General features: G+C 46.9%; 1 protein-coding gene across 1 annotated transcript in view; it reads left to right on the forward strand.

Moving 5' to 3' along the window:
• The first annotated feature begins 305 nt into the window (after nucleotides 1-305).
• LOC103168609 (zona pellucida-binding protein 2-like) overlaps nucleotides 306-23,292 on the forward strand; it is a 33,807-nt gene continuing 10,820 nt past the window's right edge. The window contains exons 1-6 of the mRNA XM_039910663.1: nucleotides 306-446; nucleotides 5,373-5,552; nucleotides 9,296-9,415; nucleotides 14,487-14,630; nucleotides 18,107-18,325; nucleotides 20,339-20,415. Coding sequence (XP_039766597.1) covers nucleotides 5,390-5,552; nucleotides 9,296-9,415; nucleotides 14,487-14,630; nucleotides 18,107-18,325; nucleotides 20,339-20,415 — 723 coding nt within the window. The 5' untranslated portion in view covers nucleotides 306-446; nucleotides 5,373-5,389. The remainder of the gene's footprint in view (nucleotides 447-5,372; nucleotides 5,553-9,295; nucleotides 9,416-14,486; nucleotides 14,631-18,106; nucleotides 18,326-20,338; nucleotides 20,416-23,292) is intronic.

The raw sequence follows: 23,292 nt of genomic DNA on the forward strand, positions 1-23,292 counted from the left end.
CTCCCTCCACTGCCTCCCCCCATTCCTGGCCTCTCCCCTCCTTGCTTCTCCCCCCCCCAATTGCCTGCCTCCTCCTCTTCCTGTCCCCCTCTCCCCCTTAGTTCTCCCTCCCCTCCCCTCCACTAGCCTCCCTCCCCATCTTCCTGGCCTTCCCTCCCTCCATCCCCACTGCCGGCCTCCCCCCTTTCCTTCATTCTGCCCCCTCCCTCCCCCTCTTCCTGCCCCCCCACCATGCCAGCCTCCCTCTCCCCTCCTGGTCACTCCCCCCCCCCCAATTGGCCTCCTGGCCTCCTCCCTCACCCCCTCCGGCCTCCATCCAACCACCAGCCTCCCCCCTCCACCGGCCTCAGGCTGGCACAAAGTCAGTGGAGCCCACACCCAGGCCTTGCTGCAGGCGGGCATCATCAGCAAGCGGGCATCAACCTACCACCAGCCGGCGAGCTTCAGTAAGGGGCCCGAGGGGGCCGCTGGAGGAGGAGGAGGGAGGGGGACAGCGGAGGCAGAGCTAGAATTTGGATGGGCTGAATTATTTTGAAAACTCTTTGCAAAACCCCACCAGCTAAAATTAGCCCAGGCTCCGTCCTTCCTCATTCTTGCCACTGAAGAAATGGAACACCCCCCCCCGCCCCGCCCTCCACCCCCCCTTTTCCTTAGCTTATGACTTGTGGTTTACCATTATCTGACGATGGCCTCGTGCCACACCTAAATACGCTCGTCCACCGCTGCCCTCGGCTCTGGCGGCTTTAACGTCTCCAGGAGGATGCAAGGCGAACGGGATCAAATTATCCTCTTTTGTGCCTACGGAGGATCGCCATCATCAGTTGGCGTGAGAGTACGGTAGCTGCCGCAGGTGGCCCAGCTGGCACTAGAAATGTCCATCGGTGGTATTTATTGAGCTCTGACTGGGGGCAGAGCACTGTACTAAGCGCTTGGGGACAACAGAGTTGGTTGATGGGTTCCCCCCGCACACAAGGGGATTACAGTCTAAAGGGGGAGACTGATGTTAAAATAGATTAGAGGTGGGAGAAATAGTAGAGCGTTCACTCCGTAATAAATACGATTGACTGATTGATAGTAAAGGGCTTACTTCACGAGGCCCTTTCAGACTGGCTCAATTTGACTGTACGTCGAATGCCCCAGAAACCACCAGCTCTTGGATAGGTCTCCATAAACCGCGAATAGATATTTAGGCTGGAAGACGGGAAACGCGTCTACCAACCCTGTTTATTCCTTCCTTCCTTCAATCGTATTTATTGAGCGCTTACTGTGTACCGAGCACCATACTGTTGTACTCTCCCAAGCGATTACTACAGTGCTCTGCACACAGTAAGTGCTCAATAAATCCATCGATTGATTGAATGGAGGGACGGCCAAACGCTGTGCTGAGTGCTTGGGAGAGTACAATACAGGTGCTAGGTACAATCCCTGGTCTCAAAGAACTTCCAGTCAAACAGGGAGAGACTGGACTAAATTGCAGGTTAGGGAAGCAACAGAAGTCAACCCTGGATATCATAAGCACCTGGACCCTGAGGTGGGGGCAGTTAGGAGGGTAAGGAAAGGGCAGATCTCACCCGCATCCTGCCTCTGGCCTGGAACACCCTCCCTCCTCCTATCCTACAGACAGTGACTCCCCTGGCACCCCAAAGCCTTACTGAAAGCCCATCTCCTCCGAGAGGCCTTCCCTGACTAAGCCCTCCTTTCCTCTTCTCCCACTCCCTTCTGCATCGCCTCGACTCACTCCCTTTCTTCATCCCCCCTCTCATCCCCACAGCGCTTATGTACTCATCTGTAATTTTATGTATTTACATTTAATACCTGTCTCCCCCCTCTAGGCACTGTGGGCAGGGAATGTGCCTGTTATATTGTACTCTCCCAAGTGCTTAGTACAGCGGTCTGCCCGCAGTAAGCGCTCTCTGCACACAACGCTCAGTGAATACAGTTGACTGACTGCCTGGCTGGGAAATGTTGTGGAGGGGAAACCGACAAGGTTCAGCAACAGACCGATTGTGAGCTGAGAGCCAGGAATCAAAGATAATGCCAAGACTGTGGGCATTAGAACCGGGGAGGAGGCCGTTGGCATCTGGGGAGAGATCAGTTTTGTGCGGAGAGAAAGGGATGTGGGTGAGATGGGAGGCCAGGAGGCTGTCATCGGAGAAGGGGGTTTCAGAGTTGGTGAGTTTAGAAATGATCCAGGGGTAATAATAATAATGTTGGTATTTGTTAAGCGCTTACTATGTGCAGAGCACTGTTCTAAGCGCTGGGGTAGACACAGGGGAATCAGGTTGTCCCAGGTGGGGCTCACAGTCTTCATCCCCATTTTACAGATGAGGTAACTGAGGCCCAGAGAAGTGAAGTGACTTGCCCACAGTCACACAGCTGACAAGTGGCAGAGCTGGGATTCGAACTCATGACCTCTGACTCCAAAGCCCAGGCTCTTTCCACTGAGCCACGCTGTGACCAGATCAAGTGTGCTCATCCAAGTTGCTGCGGGGCCTGAGGTGGGCTGGAGCAGGAGGTCTGCACGGCAGAGGAAGCAGGTGGTTATTGAAGTCCCCAAAAATCAGTGTAGCAGAGGAGAGAGGAAAGAAAAGCATCAAAATGGCACCCGTGTAATTGCTTTCCAACCTTTTGGGCAAGGGCACACACCGCCCAGGATAAGTGATCTCAGGGTGGGGAAGAGGGATTGCGGGGGGTGCTCTACATCACTCCTCTCACCCTCTTCCCTGCCCCTCTGGAAAACCGAGGGAGAAAAAGGTGGTCCTTTGTCAGTCAATCGTATTTACTGAGCGCTTACTGTGTGCACAGCACAGTACTAAGCACTTGGGAGAGTACAATATAACAGAGAAACAGCATGGTTTAGCGGATAGGGCTCGTACTTGGGAGTCAGAAGGCCCTGAGTTCTAATCCCATCTCTGTTGTGTGACCTGGGGCTCTGTTGTGTGACCTGGGGCAAGTCACTGGGCCTCAGTTACCTCATCTGTTAAATGGGAATTAAGAGTGTGAGCCCCATGTGGGACAGGGACTGTGTCCAACCTGATTAACTTGTATCTACCCCAGTGCTCAGAAAGGTTAAGCAGAGTAAGTGCTTGACCGATACCGTGATTATTATTATTGCCATATTGATGATAATAATGGTGATAACAGACACATTCCCTGCCCATAACAAGCTGTGCAGAGGCGTGGCCCTCAGTTTGAGGTGCCAGCTTCTTTGGTTTCCCATACGCATGGGTGCAGTCCCCGAGTAAAGGAGCAGATTCAGGGTAAAATCAAAGGTGCATGTTCACAAAAATCCTTGGGATGCACCACAAGCTTTCTAAAAACTAGCTAGTTTTTTAAAACTAGCTTTTATAGGGAATCCACACTCTAGATTGAAAACTGGGGTGCCAGCAGAAGTAGCTCATTTACTTCCCGGGAGTAATCTGGGTACCAAGGGAGCCTGGCATCAGCATCGTTGATAGGAAATCCTAATTTAAACTTGAATCACTAAACTCTTGTCTTTAATTTACTGGCACCAAAGGAGAGATTTCAGTATTGCCAAGAGAGGGGAGAAAAGCAAGTGGCTGTACGTCAAAGAGTTGTGAAAAATCTGAATTTTAATCTGCTACGATTATTTTTTTCCCCAAGATAGCACTTCTTGGAAACAGATTTTCCTCAAAAGATTTTACTCATATTTTCTTTTCAATCCCGTCTTTTCAAAAACGTGTAGACAATTAGGAAGTGCTGGTATATTTGAAGACAGTACATACAGATTTTGTTCATTTGAAGCGGACTGGGTTTGTTCTTGGCTGCGATTTAATTTGCTGCCCGCCTTTAAACCAGACAGGACCCATACGAACATAGAAACGGCAAATCCTCAAGGTAGCCACTTGGCCTCGGGGACCCACAGGACAGGTAAATTGTGGGCATGCCAGTCCTGACATTTTTTAAGGCGTCTCTTCATTTAGAACATTATTAGTTCCCTGCCAGGACTTGAGACTGGCAGACCAGGTATTGGTGAGAAGCCACGGGCTGAAAGGAGAGTTAAATGAGTTCCCAATCTTTTCCCCAGACCCCCCGTTACTCTATAATCGTGCCATATTAAAATATCCAATAGGTTAAAAGCCAGGCAGATCTTTGTTGGGTATCCATCCCATCCCATTCCTTGAGTCCCTTCCTCCTATTCCCAGCATCTTTTCCCTGTCTCCATCATCATTTTCCAGTCATCTCCTACCTTCTTTCCACCGCCTCATCTCTCGATCTTCCTCTCCTTTCTCTAGGGATGGGCTGAAGTTTTCATTATATAGGTTCGTTTAGGTGCCTTGCTGTGTTTATCTCCGGCCTCCTTCTGCTACAGGCTCCAGCAATTAAGACTACTCTTAATCAGCAGATCTTCATTACCCCTGAAGTGAAAAAAAAAAATCTCCAGGGCTTGGGGTTGCTTATTTACCAAAGACAGACTGTTCATAAAGATAACAGGGTTCATATCTAGCCTTTCCTTTTTTGCAGCAGCAGCTTTCGATCATGACCCCAGACCTGGTTATGGAGAGTTAGGCAGAGGAAGAATCACCTGACTTTACTATTAGCACAAAGATCTCAGAATTTTTTCTTAGGGAGGAGTTCCAGAACTCAGCCAGACTTGATCAAGCTCAGACACCGGGCAAGATTTGGGAGAGGAATGGGGTTATTTAGGCTTTGGAGAGAAATAATCAGATCTAAAGACTAATCAAGTGAAACTTCAATCAATCAATATTATTTAAGGAGCACCTTTTATGTGCAGACTGCCGAGACAAGGAAGTGTGGCAAAAATTATTTAGGCTTCTTTAATTTCTCCTCTCACTGTGGGCAGGGAATGTGTCCGTTGATTGTTATATTGTACTCTCCTAAGCGCTCAGTACAGTGCTTTGCACACAGTAAGCGCTCAATAAATACGATTGAATGAATGAATTATCTATATAGACTGTTTTATGTAATTTGTAATGCTACTATGTTGAAAAAAATGGATAAGATTTTTGCCTGAAGTACATTTTAGAACTGGTCTGTGGTAGTGTGTTGAAAGTGACTGTTCCCTAAAATTGGAAATTTTAGGAGATTGGTCAGAAATCACTCTTCCCCAACTGTCTTGTGAACAGGCTATCCCACCTCCCCAAAACCTCCCCCACTATTTTTCAGATTTAAAACTTTATAGGATTCACAAAAGGTAATTTAATCTGGCAGGTTCCATTATCAACAGCAGTTGAAGGTGCAACTCGCCAGCGTGACACGTGACAGAACATTTCATTTTCCAGACCAGCAGGTGTTTCCATGCAGAACTGAAGTTTGTAAGTAAACGAGTCTGTTATTCCAGGGGCGTATGTGTGTTTCATTGCTTCTTTTTTTTTTTCATATCTGTCTAGATGGAAGCCTCTGTTTTATGAATCCATCTCACTGTGTAGAAAGCAGAGTGGCACTCGCAAAGCGGGAAAGTACAAACAAGATGGAAGCATCTTCAGAGGCAGAGGAGGTTGTGATGGTCACACCTATTCCAGATTCCACACCAGCCCCTCAACAAATATTAGGAATAGAAGGATCAACAGGTAAGCCAACAAATATCTTGAGGATTAGAATTGAAAATGTCTACATCGATTACTAGTTTAGGCTGAAGAACCCTTAGTGCTTCACACGCAGTGAGAGCTCAATAAATACGATGGAATAAATGAATGAAAGAATAAATGAATAGACCCTGATTTCTCTTTAATCTTGACACCTCAAAGATCCCTATCTCTCTTCCCTGGCATTATAATGGCCGTTCCCAAAGGGGAGGTCCAAACCAGCCTCGAAGCAGTCCGCCCCTGTGAACGTGGGAATTGGGGGTCGGATTTGATGATGATGGCATTCGTTAAGTGCTTACTATGTGCCAAGCACCGTTCTAAGCGCTGGGGTAGATACAAGGTAATCGGGTTGTCCCACGTAGGGCTCATGGTCTTAATCTCCATTTTACAGACAAGGTAACTGAGGCCCAGAGAAGTGAAGTGTCCAAAATCACACAGCTGACAAGTAGCGGAACCGGGATTAGAAACCATGACCTCTGACTCCCAAACCCGGGCTTTTTCCACTCAGCCACGCTGCTTCTCTTAGAAAAGCAACATTTGCCCTTCAACGAAGTGCTGGGTTACATTAGTGGTGCTGTTTCTACACAAAGTTTTGGCAGAAAATGCAAATGCAGCAAATAATGTAATCATCAGTGGTATTTATTGAGTGCTCACGATGTGCAGGCCACCGCCCTAAACCCTTGGGAGAGTACAATCCAACAGAATTAGCTCACATGCTCTTTTCCTCTTCTCCGATTCCTTTCTCTGTCGCCTGACTTCCCCCCGACCCAGCCCCACAGCACTTAGGCCCATCTCTGTAATTTAGTTATTCATATTAATGCCTGTCTCTTCCCCTCCAGACTGTAAACTCATTATGGGCAGGGAAAGTATGTGTTTATTGTTTTACTGTACCCTCCCAAGCTCTTAGAACACAGCTCTGCACACAGTAAGCGCTCAGTAAACCCGATTGAATGAATGAATTTATCGTCGAGAGGGAGAGACAGACATTGATATGAAGAAATGACTTATAGTATCGAATTTAAAGACAGGTACAAAAATGCTGAGAGGCCGAACGTGGGAGCGGACACCAAATGTCCAAAGGTCACAGATCCAAGTGAATGGAGGCCACGGAAGGGAGAGGGAGCCGGGGAAAAGAGGGCTTAATCGGGGAAGGCCTCTTGGAGGAGATGTGACCTTAATAATACTTTGAACCTGGGAGGGTGCAGGTGTCCCTTGAGACTGTGAGCTCCATTTATTGTGATATCGTATTCTCCGAAGAGCGTAGTACAATGCCCTGCATAAGGAAGTGCTCAATAAATACGACTGAATGAATGAAAGTGCCTGGCAGGCCCCAGAAGTTCAGCTTCTCGGGGACATCGTCTTGCTGTGGTCACCTTAGTCAGCGATTTGTATTTATTGAGCGCTTACCGTGTGCAGAGCACTGTACTGAGCTCTTGGGAGAGTAGACTTTAACAATACAACGGACACGTTAACCCTCCTGGGCCAGGCCTGGGTTTCCAGAACTGTGTTCTGTAGCAGCTAACAATCAATCCATCAGTGGTATTTACTGAGCGCTTACTATGTTTAGAGCACAGTATACCAAATGCTTGGGAGCGTATAATACGCAGAGTTGGCAAACTCTACCTCCTGACGCTGCCATAGTATGAAAACGCTCAGTCCTCAAATGACAGAAGTGTTCACCCACAGGCCTTCCCCCAAACCCACTGTGCCCCGTCGGGAGTGAAAAGCCAGAAAAGCAGCCGTGTGAGTTGACTTCTGACCCTGCAGCGGAAAAGAAAAATAAGGCAACACTGTTCAGTAGCATCGAAATTATTTCCTGAGAGCTTCCGTTTCCATTACACAGTGCCAAAACGTTAGGGGATGTTCAGAGAAGAAAATAATTTTCGATGAGCCTTGTGTTTAAGGAGCCCTCGAATGAGGGAGGAAGACAAATTTAGGACCAATTAACTGTTGAACATTATGGAGTCCCTTTCCAACGATTAGACCTGGGCTGCCTGGCAAGTGAACGACACCCCAACGGCCCATAGGCAGCATGGCCTATCGGAAAGAGCTTGGGCCGGGGAATCAGAGGATCTGGGTTCTAAACCCGGCTCTGCTACTTGTCTGCTGTGTGACCTTGGGCAAGTTACTTCACTTCTCTGAGTCTCATTTCCCTCAACTGTAAAACGGGGATTCAATACCAGTTCTCTCTCCTACTTAGACTGTGAGTTCCACATGGGCTCTGATTACCTCGTATATTCCCCAGTGCTTAGTAGAGTGCTTGGCACACAGTAAGTGCTTAACAAATACTACTGTTATTAGTAATAGTAATAATAGTAATACTAGATTATCCCAACATTTTAAACTGAAAGCCCAGTCCACTTGTCCTCTGCTCCTGTGGGGGAATTTGGGCATAGCAATAGTAATAATGATGGTATTTGTTAAGCGCTTACTATGTGCCAAGCACCGTTCTAAACGCTGGGGCAGATACAAGGTAATCGGGTTGTCCCACGTGGGGCTCACAGTCTTAATCCCCATTTTACGGATGAGGTAACTGAGGCCCAGAGAAGTGAAGTGACTTGCCCAAAGTCACACAGCTGACAAGTCAGCCTGAGAGCCTCTGTGTACCCCAGCCCTCAGGAGTAGGCTGAATGTCAATCAATCCATGGCATTTATTCGATCAATCAGTCAGTCATATTTATTGAGCACTTACTGGGTGCAAAGCACTGTACGAAGTGCTTGGGAGAGCTCAAAGGGCTTACAGTGTAGCGGGGAGACAGACATTAATAGTGATAAATAAATTACAGATATATAGAAAGTGCTGTGGAGTCGAGGGAGGGGTGAATAAAGAGTGGAGTGGGAGAAGAGAAATCGAGGGCTTAGTAGGGAAAATGGCTCTTGGAGATATGTTTTTAATAAGGCTTTGAAGGTGGGGAGAACGATCGTCTGTCAGATACAGAGAGGGAGGGCGTTCCAGGCCAGAGACAGGACGTGGCCGAAAGGGTCAGTGGCGAGATAGAATGAGGTAAAAATGATAATAATAATAAAAATAATTGTGGTATTTGTTAAGCACTTGCTCTGTATCAAGCACCACATTAAACGCTGAGGTAGACTCAAGATCATCGGGCCCCCATGGGGCTCACAGTCTAAGTAGGAGGGAGAATAGGTATTGAAACCCCTTTTCGCGGATGAGAGAACTGAGGCACAGAGAATAATAATGATGGTATTTGTTAAGTGCTCACTAGGTGCCAAGCACTGTTCTAAACTCTAGAAGTGAAGTGACTTGCCCAAGTTCACGCAGCAGACAAGTGGCAGAGCCGGGATTAGAACCCCGGTGCTTCTGACTCCCAGACCTGTGCTGGGAGGCCTGTACCCCAGCGCTTAGAACAGTGCTCTGCACATAGTAAGTGCTTAACAAATACCAACATTATTAGGCCACACTGCTTCTTGGAAGTTGGGAGACTGAGGCTTCCAGGCCTCCCTGCCACACAGGCCCAGGGCTCCCAGAGAGGACATTTTCACCCTCAGGGAGGAGAAAAAAAAGTCCACATCAACCCCAAAAAGAAGTGACAGTTACAAGAATTAGTCCATTGAAAAAATATATATACTCAGTCTAGGAGGTCCAGCCCCAGATAAAATGTCCCGTGTGAAATCTAAGGTTTCATTTTGAAACGATCTGCCCACGTGAGCAGAGCCCATGGATCCAGCCTTGAAATCTTGTAACGTTTCGCTTTCCATTTTTGTTTCAGTCCTGGTCCTAATTCATTCCAAAGAGCTCATTCTTAAATGTTTGACCGAAAAGCTGATGGGGCAGAGAATGGTGGATCCAAAATACCGATGGACTGGTCCCATAGGCTTGATAACCCAAGGTATGTCCGCACCGAGTTTGTCACAGAAATTTCCTTTATGGGACTGGGGTTGGGACACTGCTGAGCCTGCAGGTGAGGGCACAACCAGCTTAGCTTTTTTGGGGGGTGGTAATCGTAAAGCGCTTACTATCTACGAGGAACCGCACTAAACCCTGGGATAGATCCAAACTGATCAGGTTGGACACACTCCATGTCCCACATGGAGCTCAGCATCTTAATCCCCCATTTTCCAGATGAGGTAACCGGAGAAGGGAAGTGACTTGCCCAGCGGACGTGGTGGAGCCGGGATTAGAACTGAGGTCCTTCTGACTCCCAGGCCCTGTCTCTACCCACTTGGCCTTACTTAAGAGAAGCAGTGGGAAGAGCATGGGCTAGGGAGTCGGAGGTCATGGGTTCGAATCCCGGATCTGCCACTTGTCAGCTGTGTGACTGCGGGCGAGTCACTTCACTTCTCTGGGCCTCAGTGACCTCATCTGTCAAATGGGGATTAAGATTGTGAGCCTCATGTGGGACAACCTGATGACCCTGTATCTACCCCAGCGCTTAGAACAGCGCTCTGCACATAGTAAGCGCTTAACAAGTACCAACATCATTATTATTATTATGCTGCCTCTCATGAAACAGTTCCCGACACAGCACCGGCCCTTGGCCCTGGCTCTTCTCCCGAGCAAAATGGGGGTGTCTGCATTGGGGTGGGAAGGGTGGGCAGGCCAGGGGTTAGGAGGAGAAAGAGGGAAATGGAGTGGGGAGCAGGGGAGCGAAAACCAAGCCGTTCTGCCTTTGAGAGGGCGTTTATCTTGCCAGTCCTGTCCCTGGGAACCCCCTCATGGACCCGGGAGAGACAGGCCAATTAGGCTAGGTGATTTACGGTTCACTTACTTCATGTACTTCTGACGAAGTTAGAAAGCGCACCCAGGATTCAAATGCCCACACTAGATCAAGCGTAAAATAGAAGCGATGAAGAGGAAGAACCCAAAATGAATATTTAAAAGCCTACTAAAATACCGCCCCACCAGAAAATGCATTTTTAACGTCTGTTAACTTGAAACGTTACGAAGTTCACGTAGGTACTGAAACACAGACTCGAGGGAAGTTGACTGCCGTCAAGCGACTGAAGCTCCCTGCCTTTAGGATTCTGGGGTTCATGTGGTGGAGCCCCTCCCTTCCTCTGGACACCCCCCGACATTACTGGGCAGAAGACTTGTGCCAGTATTAAAGTTTTCTTGTTTCTCTCCAAGATGGCCTTGCCTGAAATGGTGAGAAGAACAACCGCTTTTTGTCCTAGTTGAAATAGTTGATTTTGACTGAATTTGCCTGGATATTTCTCTCCCAGGATGTCTATCCTCCTTGCAGACCTTTTTATTATTATTATTATTATTGCTACTACTACTAATAATAATAACTGTGGTATTCTTTAAGTGCTTACTATGTGCCAGGCACTGTTCTTAGCGCTGGGGTGGATACAGGGTAATCCGGTCGGACACAGTCTCTGTCCCACGTGGAGCTCACCGTCTTAATCCCCGTTTTCCAGATGAGGGAACTGAGGTCCAGAGAAGTGAAGTAATAATGTTGGTAATAATGTTGGTATTTGTTAAGCGCTTACTATGTACCGAGCACTGTTCTAAGCGCTGGGGTAGACACAAGGGAATCAGGTTGTCCCACGTGGGGCTCACGGTCTTAATCCCCATTTTACAGATGAGGAAACTGAGGCACCGAGAAGTTAAGTGACTTGCCCAAAGTCACACAGCTGACAAACGGCCGAGCCGGGATTTGAACCCATGACCTCTGACTCCAAAGCCCATGCTCTTTCCACTGAGCCACGCTGCTTCTCTGAAGTGACTTGCCCAAGGTCACACAGCAGACAAGTGGCAGAGCTGGGATTAAAACCCAGGTCCTTCTGACTCCCAGTCCTGAGCTCTATCCACTAGGCCATGCTGCTTTTAGGTTGAGAGTCTAATGTGGATCAGAGGGTGTTTGATCCCGAGTTCTTATATCCTTCTCCAGCACTGAGCACAGTGTTCTGGACAAAGTAAGCGCTTAACACATTTCAGAAATCAAATCAAAGCAGTAAATGACCAAACGTTACCGGGTCAGCTGAGTACATAGCACTGGCTGTGAGCTTTCTGAGGGCAGGGATCATATCTCTTTGTTCCTGTATCGTACTTTCCCAAGCGCTTAGTACAGTGCTCTGTACACAGTAAGCGCTCAGTAAATACGATCGAATTGAATATTTTGGTCACAGAAATTCGGAAATCCAACGGCCTCTTGGAGAAGCAACAGCAGCGCAAGCAGAAGTCCATCTCAGCTGTGGTTTCAGTATTCTTTTTCTATCTTAGTCACTTCACTTCATGAGAAGCAACGTGGCTCAGTGGTAAGAGCCTGGGCTTGGGAGTCAGAAGTCGTGGGTTCCAATCTCGCGTCTGCCACTTATCAGCTGTGTGACTCTGGGCAAGCCACTTAACTTCTCTGGGCCTCAGTTCCCTCATCTGGAAAATGGGGATGAAGACTGTGAGCCCCACGTGGGACAACTTAATTAACTTGTATCCACTCGGCGCTTAGGACAGTGCTTGGCACATAGTAAGCGCTTAACAAATACCAAAATTATGAAAATTATTATTCATCTGGCAGTGGGGCTCCCAGCCTCACTGATTCCTACAAATTCCACGCTCTGCCCCTACCTGTGGTGAAAGTTTAGGTATCTAGGGTGGCCATTCCCAGATATTGTGTTATTCACCTTTCCCTACCACTCTACCACATCGATCACTCTGCTCTACACCGAGGATGACTGTCCGAAAGTATCTGGTAATAACGATGACGAGGGTATGTGTTAAGCGCTTACTATGTGCCAAGCGCTGTTCTAAGCGCTGGGGTAGATAAACGGTAATCAGGTTGTCCCACATGGGGCTCACACTCTTCATCCCCATTTTACAGCTGAGGTCGCGGAGGCGCAGAGCAGTTAAGTGGCTTGCCCAAGGTCACCCAGCAGACAAGGGGCAGAGCTGGAATTAGAATCCATGACCTCTGACTCCCAAGCCTGTGCTCTTTCCATTAAGCCAAGCTGCTTCTAAATAAAATATATATTCTAAATATAAATTTGTGCGTGTGTGTGTGTGTTGTTGTGGGTGGGTCTCTGAGTAAGGGATAGGAATGTATTCTTATCCCGTTCTACCTCCGTGCATGGTCTAATGGATAGAGCACAGCCTGGGAGTCAGAAGGACCTGGGTTCTAATCCTGGCTCCACCACTCGTCTGCAGGTGACCTTGGGCAAGGCATTTCACTTCTCTGAGCCTCAGTTCCCTCATCTGTAAAATGGGGATTGAGACTGTGACACCTTCGTGGGTCAGGGGCTACGTCCAACCCAATTATCTTCTATCTAGCTCAGCGCTTTGAACAGTGCCTGGTCCATAGTAAGGGCTTAACAAATACCGCAATTATTATTATTATTTCGCTGCCCCTCCAACGTGCCCCTCTTTACTTCTCCCACCTGAATAAAGCTTGGGTCTTTCTCTGAGATGGTGTTTATAAAGTGGTGTCACCATTTGGGAAATGTGCTCAAGGCTCTTTTCTTTGTTGGCATCATTCTTTGGTTGTTTTGAAACAACTCTGCAAGACTGAAGAGTCAGTGGAATATTAAAATGAGTTTGTCTTCAGATTCAAACTTTTTTAAGGTATATGTTAAGGACTTACCATGTGCCAGGCACTGTCCCAAGCACTGGGGTAGGACAAGCTCATCAGGTAGGACACAGTCTGTGTCCCACGTGAGGCTCACAATCTTAATCCCCATTTTCAGAGAGAGGAACTGAGGCACAGAGAAATGAAGTGACTTGCCCAAGGTCACACAGCAGAAAAGTGGCAGAGACGGAATTAGAACCCAGGTCCTTCTAACTCCCAGGACCGTGCTCTATCCACTAGACCACGCTGCTTCTCGACTTGACTATCCAGTCTTCCGCGCCGTGAAAGTCTCAAAGAATGGAATTGAGAGAATGTCCCCTTGGACACGTGCATATCGTTTGAAATCATCCTTGGCTTGGGACTCTAACTGCTGGTTGTAAAAATTCCTGGAATTCTGTCTACAGATTCATGGCACGAGCAACATGCGATTCGAAAGCCAGCTAACCTTAGAGGGGCGGTTGATTTTACTGCTTTTTGTTGCAAGTCGGCACGAACGGGCCGAAAAGTAACATTTTCGGTGTTTCTTTTCCTGTGAGACGTCATTCTCGCTGCCTACCAGTGAATGGGGTGTGATCATTCTAGACTGTGAGCCCGGTGTGGACAGGGATTGTCTCTCTTTATTGCTGAATTGTGCTTTCCAAACGATTAGTACAGTGCTCCGCACATAGTAAGCGCTCAATAAATACATGTGAATGAATGAATGAACGGTCAATCCCCAAAGTGTTGCCTGGAGTCACACGAACCAGCTGGGCATTGGTACCCATCCTAGGATTATTATCATGGTATTTGTTAAGCGCTTATTATATACCAGGCGCTGTACTAAGCATTGCGATAGGTACGAGTTAATCAGAATGGACACAGTTCCTATCCCACGTGGAGTTCACAGTCTAAGAAGGAGGGGGGACAGACGTGGAATCCCCATTTTACAGTTGGGGAAGCTGAGGCCCAGAGAAGGTCAGGCAGCAAGCATTTGGCAGAGCCGAGATTAGAACCCAGGTCCTCTGACTCCCAAGCCTGGCCTCTTGCCACTAGGCCGAGCTGCTTTTCTAGGATGTTGACATCAGTCCTCTCAATCAGCTCCTCCTGTCAGACGTGCAGGCAGGTTGCCAACCGAATTCCCAGGGCAAACTCTGAAACCCTTTGGAGGTTTTCAGGCTGCAGCTGGAAAATGATGGCTTTGCCCCCTGCACCTTCAGGATAAACAGGAAATTCTCTTCCGAAACCATTCCTGGTCTGAGCAGAACCCGTCCTTCCGTGGCAAAGAAGCAAATTTAGACGAGGCTTTACTTTTAAGCAATTCCCGAGGGTCCGTGAAAGTTTTGGGTCCTTTTTGAATGAGGGTTGACTTTAAAGTTTTAAAAGTAGTAGCATCATTGCGGTCTTTTATATGTCTTTCCAGAATCACAAAGATTTATTTTAACTGATGAAGGAAATCTGGAGTTTTTTAACATTCATGGAAGTGACTCTGGGAATTATATTTGCACTATCGCCTATGCCCGTGGAGATAGGCATATAACCACAGAGATTCATTTCCTTGTCTATGGTAAGGGATGCTTTCACTTGGCTGCGGCTTTAAAGAGTTTCCATTTTCCTGCTGTCTCGCCGGGGTGGTTAGAGGGAAAATATTTGCTCAATCGATCGATGGTATTTACTGAGCGCTTACTACGTGCAGAGCACCTGGGAGAGTCCGACGTAACGGAGTTAGCGGGCACGTTCCCTGCCCGTAACGAGCTCAAAAAAATCAGAGCTACAAGCTCTACTTGCCCGCTTACCAATAAAGCCGCTGTGGGCACCAACCTCATCGGGCAGTAGCCACCAGGGCACACAAGCTGTGGTGCAGAGTGTATGATTTACCCTTCCCTCCTGCTAAATCAACAATGTCTCCTACCCTCCTCTCTATCCTAAAGACGCTGTCCCTATTTCCACATGCTTTCTTCCCTGGCCCCTTATAATAATAATAAAAATAATAATGTTGGTATTTGTTAAGCGCTTACTATGTGCAGAGCACTGTTCTAAGCGCTGGGGGAGATACAGGGTCATCAGGTCGTCCCACAGGAGGCTCACAGTCTTAATCCCCATTTTACAGAGGAGGTAACTGAGGTACAGAGAAGTGAAGTGACTTGCCCACAGTCACACAGCTGACAAGTGGCAGAGGCGGGATCCCTTGGCCCTGTTGGGTTTAGCCGGGTTGGGGGAGTGCTGATGGCGACGGGGACCCCCCCCCCCAACACCTCACCAACTGCCTCGGTTGCCTCCCTACGTCCGAAGTGAAAATTTGACCCTTACAAACGTCCGCTTCATTTTTCTGTTCTTCATACAGGCTGAGGCATAAATACCAGGCTTGAGTAACTTTCCTTCATTCATTTGATCGCATTTATTGAGCGCTTACTGGGTGCAGAGCACTGAACTAAGTGCTCGAGAGAGGACAAGAGAACCATAAACACATTCCCCGCCTCGGGAGGGATATCAAATGTCTGACAGCCGTCGATAATAATGCTGGTATTTGTTAAGCGCTTACTATGTGCAGAGAACTGTTCTAAGCGCTGAGGTCGATGGCGAGGTCGGAAAAATTGCCCTCCTAATCAAAAGAATAAAGCAGTCTCGGGATGAGTCTGATCCATCTAGCCCAGGGTCCTGTTCCCGGCCTGAATAACGGGACATTTTGGGGGACTTTACATGATGATGATGGTGGTACTATGCGCTTACTATGTGCCAAGCACTGTTCTAAGCACTGAGGTAGATACAAGTTAATCAGGTTGTTACCCGTGAGGCTCGCAGTCTTAATCCCCATTTTACAGGTGAGGGAACTGAGGCACAAAGAAGTGAAGTGACTTCCCCAGGGTCATACAGCAGACAAGTGGCGGAGCCAGCATTTGACTCCCAAGCCCGTGCTCCTTCCGCTAATTTACGCTGCTTCTATTCATTCAATAGTATTTATTGAGCACTTACTATGTGCAGAGCACTGTACTAAGCGCTTGGAACAGACAGTTTGGCAACAAACTTCCTGAGGACGGGGATTGGGTCTTTATTTTATCAAACCCTTCCAAGCGCCTATTGTAATGCTCTGTAAAAGCCCCTCCTATTTATTCAATCCCATTTATTGAGTGCATTCTGTGTGCCGAGCACTGTACTAAGCGTTTGGGAGAGGACAATATAAAATAGACACATTCTCTGCCCACAACAAGCTTACAGTCTAATAGAATTGACAGGGAACGTGTCTGCTAATTCTCTTGTATTGTACTCTCCCAATCGCTTACTACAGTGCACTGCACATAGTAAGTGCTCAATAAATACTATTGATGGATTGTACTCAGTAGGCACTCAATAAGAATGAATGCAATAGTATGAATAGGGAATGAATGAATGATTGTTTCCCCACCTAAGCCCTCATTTCCTCTTTTCCCACTCCCTTTGTGCCACCTTTCCATATAGATTCGCATCCTTTATTCAACCCTCCCTCGGCCTCAAAGCACTTATGCCCGTATCTATAATTTACTTCTTTATATTAATGTCAGTTTCCCCCTCTAGACTGGAAGTTCGTTGTGGGCCGGGAACGTGTCTACCAGCTCTGTTATAGTGCACTCTCCCCAATGCTGAATACAGTGCTCTGCAGACAAATAAGTGCTCAGTAATTATGATGGATTGACAATCCAACACCCCAGCTTATCCCTCTACATTCCTAACTTTTCCTCCCGGGAACGCCGTTCGGAGCTCTCATCCATGGCTTTAGCCCAACCTTCTTTGACTTTCCTGATATTTTCTGCTTGAGTCACTAAAGCTTCCTTTACTTTCTTGATAGTTTTCTGCCTGAGACACTTCCTGTGGTTTTGAATGCCATCTGCGGGTTGAAGAAATGTTTCTTTTTATGTGTTTGGACTACCCCTTTCAAACTTCAGTGGGTGCCTTCGCTGGGTGTCTCCTTTTCCTGCTGATGTGTGATTGGTGATAACAATTCTCTGCTCTCCCAGATTACACCATTCCCAGATAAACTTGGAAACCAGAGGCTTAATCTAAATTTCAAGCAGTTATAATCCTTAGCAAATAAAGAGCAGATAAGAAGTAGCCCCAATCAAATCTCCCTGACCCATCCAAGGCCACAGTCTCACAGAAAAACAAACAAAAAATTCCCTGAAAATCGTGGGCGTGGACTTCAACCTGATTAATAATGTTGGTATTTGTTAAGCACTTACTATGTGCAGAGCACTGTTCTAAGCGCTGGGGTAGACACAGGGGAATCAGGTTGTCCCACGTGGGGCTCACAGTCTTCATCCCCATTTTACAGATGAGGTAACTGAGGCACAGAGAAGTGAAGTGACTCGCCCACAGTCACACAGCTGACAGGTGGCAGGGCGGGGCTTCGAACCCATGACCTCTGACTCCAAAGCCCGCGCTCTTCCACTGAGCCACGCTGGTTATTTTTAGTTGGTCAAACAGTGCAGTGCCTCAGATGAAAATCCTTTATTTTGGAGTTGAAAGCAAAGCATCTCTCACCTGAAGGAGACATCAATCCATCAATCAGTGGTATTTGTTGAACGCTTATTATGTGCAAAGCACTGTACTAAGCACTTGGGAGGGTACAAAACAAGGGATTTAGCAGGCACATCCCCAGCCCATAACAAGGTTACAGTCTAGAGACATGGTCTGAGATGCCTATTCGGAGTGGAACAGGGCAATTTAAAACACTGTGATCAAACAGTGTTTATGACAAAAACAGGTCTACAGTAAAGCTAATTTCCAGCTAATTCTTTTTCCAAGTGTTTGTTTACTGTTGAATCGCCATAATGATTTTGTGCCATCATAATCTACATGAAAATATCAACCCACTATAATAGGTGTAGTTTGCAGAATTACTTCCCCAGGGAGAGATGTGGAATAAAGGTACATTTTTTTGAGCAAATGAAAACATTTTCTCAATATTGTATTCACTCTTTACATTGTGTTTATGGGGAAAAAAAAAAAGTCCCGAGGAAGTCTCTACCATAAATAAATGAAGCGATCTTTTCTTTGCTTTGGTGGAAGTGTATCATACCCCAGGGAAGAGCATAAATCTCTCAACTGAATTTGAAACGGACACATGTGAAAACAACGTCATTGCATCATTTGAAAAACGCCTGTTGAAAAACTTAGAGGCCCTGGTCCACGACTTGCACTGTGAGATAAGAGAGTGGAATTCCCAATGCCATTCTGCTTCAGACGCGATGTCTCTGTTAACCCACAGGCTGACATTTATGTTTGTAGGTGAGTCTCAGATGGATATTTTGGTATTTTTAAGTGCAGCAGAATGGGACGTTTGTACACGGTCATGGAGGGCCAATGTGGGAAGGCTGATTCTGATTCCCCAGATCACTCACAAATACCAGCCCCCACTTAGCGAAGAGCACTGTGATCACTCTCTTAGTGCTAGTGGATTGGCAAGGGGAATATATATGCAACCTGCTTAGTACAGTGCTCTGCACACAGTAAGCGCTCAATAAATACGATTGAATGAGTAAGGAAGGTGTAAGCTTGCATCCCCCTTAGGTAGCCCTGGTCCTTGAGATTGGGGGCAAATTGGGGCAATATTGAGAAGCCTTGTGGCTTCATCATCATTATTATTATTAATAATGTGGTGAACCCCTCATCCTTTTTTTTCTCCTAGCCCTTCTTGAATCTACTGATGTTTCAACCTGGAATAATAAATTCCATCCATTACCACATAATTCCATTTGCTTAGCCAATGAAGGTTGGGGCGATAGAAGAAGGTTTTTTTTTTTTAAAAAAAATCCCAGTTCTTTAAGGATAATTCTGATAACCCCCTTTCATGCTGACAACAGTGATTTGTTCGGTGTCTTGGAAAGTGACTCGAGTCTGCTAACCTGGACAAATGATCTTTTTAAACTGTAAATCCCATTATGGATCTTGGACTGCTAGATACTAATGAATCATACTGAAAAAGGTTTTAGAGGGCCTTAGAATAAAGGTACTTAGGTATACGTCTCTAAAGAAGTCTAACATACCCAGTATTATATTTTAAAAGCCATTTCACTGAATGAAATCTGGGTCATTTGATCTGCTTCATTTAAAAAAAAAATTTCTGGTAAAGATAGTGATTTCTTTTTAAGCTTGTTGAGATTCGATAGAAGTGATAGAAGAGATCCCTAATGGTCTCTGTTTGTTCTGAAAAAGATTAACAGGCCTCCTAGAGGGGTGAAATGTTGGTTCGTAGGGAAGGTAAATATTGAAATGTCAATTGAATGAGTGAGAACACATTCAATTAAGCAAAATGCAATTTTAAAGAAATGTTCACTTTCAATCTTGGAAATGTCTATTGTTGTTATTTAAAAGATGCACTTCAAGAGCTCCAGCTGTCCTAGGGTGCACTCTCATTTCCAGAGCTTCTTCTGAAGTCAGAAGAAGGAGGAAAAAAATGGAAATGGGAGAGAGGCTGTGAGGGAAGGAGAGGAGCAAACTGAAGAAGGGACCAATAATAATAAAAAATAATTGTGGCATTTGTTACTATTTGCCAAGTACTGTTCTAAGCACTGGGGAGATACAAGGTAATCAGATTGTCCCACCAGGGGCTCACAGTCTTAATGCCCTTTTTACAGATGAGGTAACTGAGGCACAGAGAAGTTAAATGGCTGGCAGAGCCAAGATTAGAACCCATGTACTCTGACTCCCAGACCTGTGCTCTATCCATTAGGCCATGCTGCCTCTCACGTGCATGGCAAGGTGTATCGTCAGATTTGGAGGCTTTCCTGCCTGATTGGTTTAATTCCAAGTGGCTCAGTACAGTGAGGTTTTCATCAAAATCATTAGTCAAAATCATTAGCCCAAGATATTTGCATTTTGTAGTACGATCAGGTGGTGACTGCCCCATCTCATGTTAAATGATACCAAAGTTCAGATGAAGGATTGAAGCCGCTGCCTTTTGCCGTCTGGCGAATAAGCAGCATGGCATAGAGGACAGAGCACTAGCCTGGGATTCTGAAGGTCTCGGGTTCTAATTCCGGCTCTGCCATTTGTCTGCTGTGTGACTTTGGGCAAGTCACTTCCCTTCTCTGTGCCTCAGTTACCTCATCTATAAAACGGGGATTGAGAACGTGAGCCCCGCGTGGGACAGGGACGGAGTCCAACTCGATTTGCTTGTATCCACCCCAGAGCTCAGTACAGTGCTTGGCATGTAATGAGCGCTTAACAAATACCATCCTTATTATTATTATTATTAGTCAGAAAGCATTCAGCTCCATGGAATTCTCTCTTACTTTGTAGTTTTTCCTTTCGCACTGGCCTACGAAGATTTCTGTGAGAACTCTGACTGTTCCAATTCTACCAACTACATCAAAAAGGTAGAGTGATTTTTATGTTCCCAAGGAACGAGAAGCCTTCTCCTCCTGCCGTCGTCCTGCAGAATAAGGTGCAAAACCCTAACAGTAGTGGTGAAATCTTAGATAATTCAGTCCCCAGCACCCTCTGGCAAGAGTATTTGGGGACCTCGCCTCAGAACTCTGGCCTGTTGGTCACCCGGGCCTGAACTCTGCCCATTCCAGTCATTCCCGAGCCTCAGTGTCCTGGTCAAGTGCCAGAGGAGTCTCCGTAGATTAGGCGTCCCCTTCAAGAAGAGCGGGGAGAAGTCCAGGAACAAAGCCAGACATGAAGAATTGGTTGGAATCTTACCTTGAGTTCTGTAGCCTTCCTCTTTCCCTTGGCTCACTCTCCCTTGGGCGGCGTCAATGCACTTCGATCGGTGACCTTTGGACGTTTGATATTCGCCCCACCCCAACTCCACACCACTTATGTACACATCTATAAATTATATACTATACATTACTTATTCACGTTAATGTCTGTCTCCCCCCTCTAGGCTGTAAGCTCGTTATGGGCAGGAAACATGTTTTTTTGTTCGTTTTTTACGGTATTTGCTAAGCTCTTACTATGTGCCAGGCACTGTAAAAATAATAATAATGATTATATTATCATTATTGTACGTGTTAAGCGCTGACTATGTGCCAAGCATTGTACTAAGCAATGGGGTAGATACAGGCTAATCAGGTTGGACACAGTCCATGTCCCATCTGGGGCTCACAGACCTAATCTCTTTTTTTTTTTACAGATGAGGTAACTGAGGCACAGAGAAGTTAAGTGATTTACCAGTGGGGGAGTTGGGATTAGAACCCATGTCCTCCTGGCTCCCAGGCCCATGCTCTATCCCCTAGGCCGTGCTTCTTCTAATTTTGGTGTATTGTACTCTCTCCAGCGCTTAATATTCTATGTGCTCTGCACATAGTAAGCTCTCAATAAATACCATCGATCGATTGATTGATTGATATTTCTGTGGCCCCTGGGACTACTAAGAACAGAGAAGGAATTAAATAGGGTGGAGTGGGGGACTGTGGGGGTCGCTCCTGCTTCTAGTAAGCACTCAATAAATACTATTGAATTAATTAGTCTTGGTCAGGGTTAGGGGGCCTTGGGGAGGAACAGTAACTCCTCACTAGCTCATAATAATAATAATGTTGGTATTTGTTAAGCGCTTACTATGTGCAGAGCACTGTTCTAAGCGCTGGGGTAGTAGATACAGGGTAATCCTAGTGCTTGGGATTTATTAATAATAATGATGGTGTTTGTTAAGCCCTTACTACGTGTCAAGCACTGTTCTAAGTGCTGGGGTAGATACAAGGTAATCAGGCTATAATAATGTTGGTATTTGTTAAGCGCTTACTATGTGCAGAGCACTGTTCTAAGCGCTGGGGGAGATTCAGGGTCATCAGGTTGTCCCACGTGAGGCTCACAGTCTTCATCCCCATTGTACAGATGAGGTCACTGAGGCACAGAGAAATGAAGTGACTCGCCCACAGTCACACAGCTGACAAGTGGCAGAGCCGGGATTCGAACCATGACCTCTGACTCCCAAGCCCGGGCTCTTTCCACACCTGGGGCTCGCAGTCCCGATCCCCATTTTACAGACGAGCTACCTGAGGCACAGAGCAGTTAAGTGGCTCGCCCGAGGTCACAGAGCAGACGAGGGGAGGAGCGGGGATTCGAACCCCTGTCCTCGGACTCCCAGGCCCGTGCTCTTTCCACTGAGCCAAGCTGAGTGAGAAGCAATTTGCAGAGAAGCGGTACTGACTGTGTGTAGAGCACTGTACTAAGTGCTTGGGAGTGTGCTATGTACATAGTAAGCGCTTAACCAATATTATTTATTATTATTATTATTATTAATAATATTATTATCTCCAGATAGATTCCCCCCCCCCCAAGTCTCTTCAGCTTACCTGCAGTGCCACCTACCGTCCCCCTTGGATCACTTTCCTGGGGTCCAGTCGTCTCCCTCCCACTGACTCCAGGGTGGGCCTGGTTTGGGGTGCAGGGGTCCCCGAGGTGGGACTGACCACAGAGGCGTCTAGTAATGCCTCAGGCCATCTCTGATGAAGCATTCATTCATTCATTCATTCAATAGTATTTATTGAGCGCTTACTATGTGCAGAGCATTGTACTAAGCGCTTGGAATGAACAAGTCGGCAACAGACAGAGACAGTCCCTGCCCTTTGAAGCAGCGAGGCCTAGTAGCCCGCCACCCCGTCGTTGGGCGGGGATGGTCTCTATCTGTTGCCCGGTTGTCCATTCTAAGCGCCCAGTCCAGTGCTCCGCACATAATATTTATTTATTGATTTATTACGGCACCTGTTAAGCGCTCAATTATGTGCCGGGCACTGTACTAAGCGCTGGGGTGGATACAAGCAGATCGGGTTGGACACAGTCCCTGTCCCACGTGGGGCTCACAGTCTCAATCCCCATTTTCCAGATGAGGGAACTGAGGCGCAGAGAAGTTAAGGGATTTGCCCGAAGTCACAGAGCCGACAAGTGGCGGAGTCGGGATTAGAACCCGTGACCTCTGACGCCCAAACCCGGGCTCTTTCCACTGAGCCGCACTGCTAAGCGCTCAATAAATACGATTGAATGAATGGATAGTAGAAAGAGCACGATCCTGGGAGACAGAGGACCTGGGTTCTAATCCCGACTCTGCCATCTGTCTGCTGTGTGATCTTGGTCAAATCACTTCATTTTTCTGGACCACAGTTCCCTCGTCTGTAAAATGGGGATTAAAACCGGGAGGCGGGACAGGGACTGTGTCTGTCCCGATTATCTTGTATCTACCCCGGCGCTTAGTACGGTGCCTGGCACATAGTGAGCGCTTAACAAATACCCCAGTTATTATGATTAGA

The sequence above is a fragment of the Ornithorhynchus anatinus genome, chromosome X3 (assembly GCF_004115215.2).
Source record: "Ornithorhynchus anatinus isolate Pmale09 chromosome X3, mOrnAna1.pri.v4, whole genome shotgun sequence".
NCBI classification, from domain to species: domain Eukaryota; kingdom Metazoa; phylum Chordata; class Mammalia; order Monotremata; family Ornithorhynchidae; genus Ornithorhynchus; species Ornithorhynchus anatinus.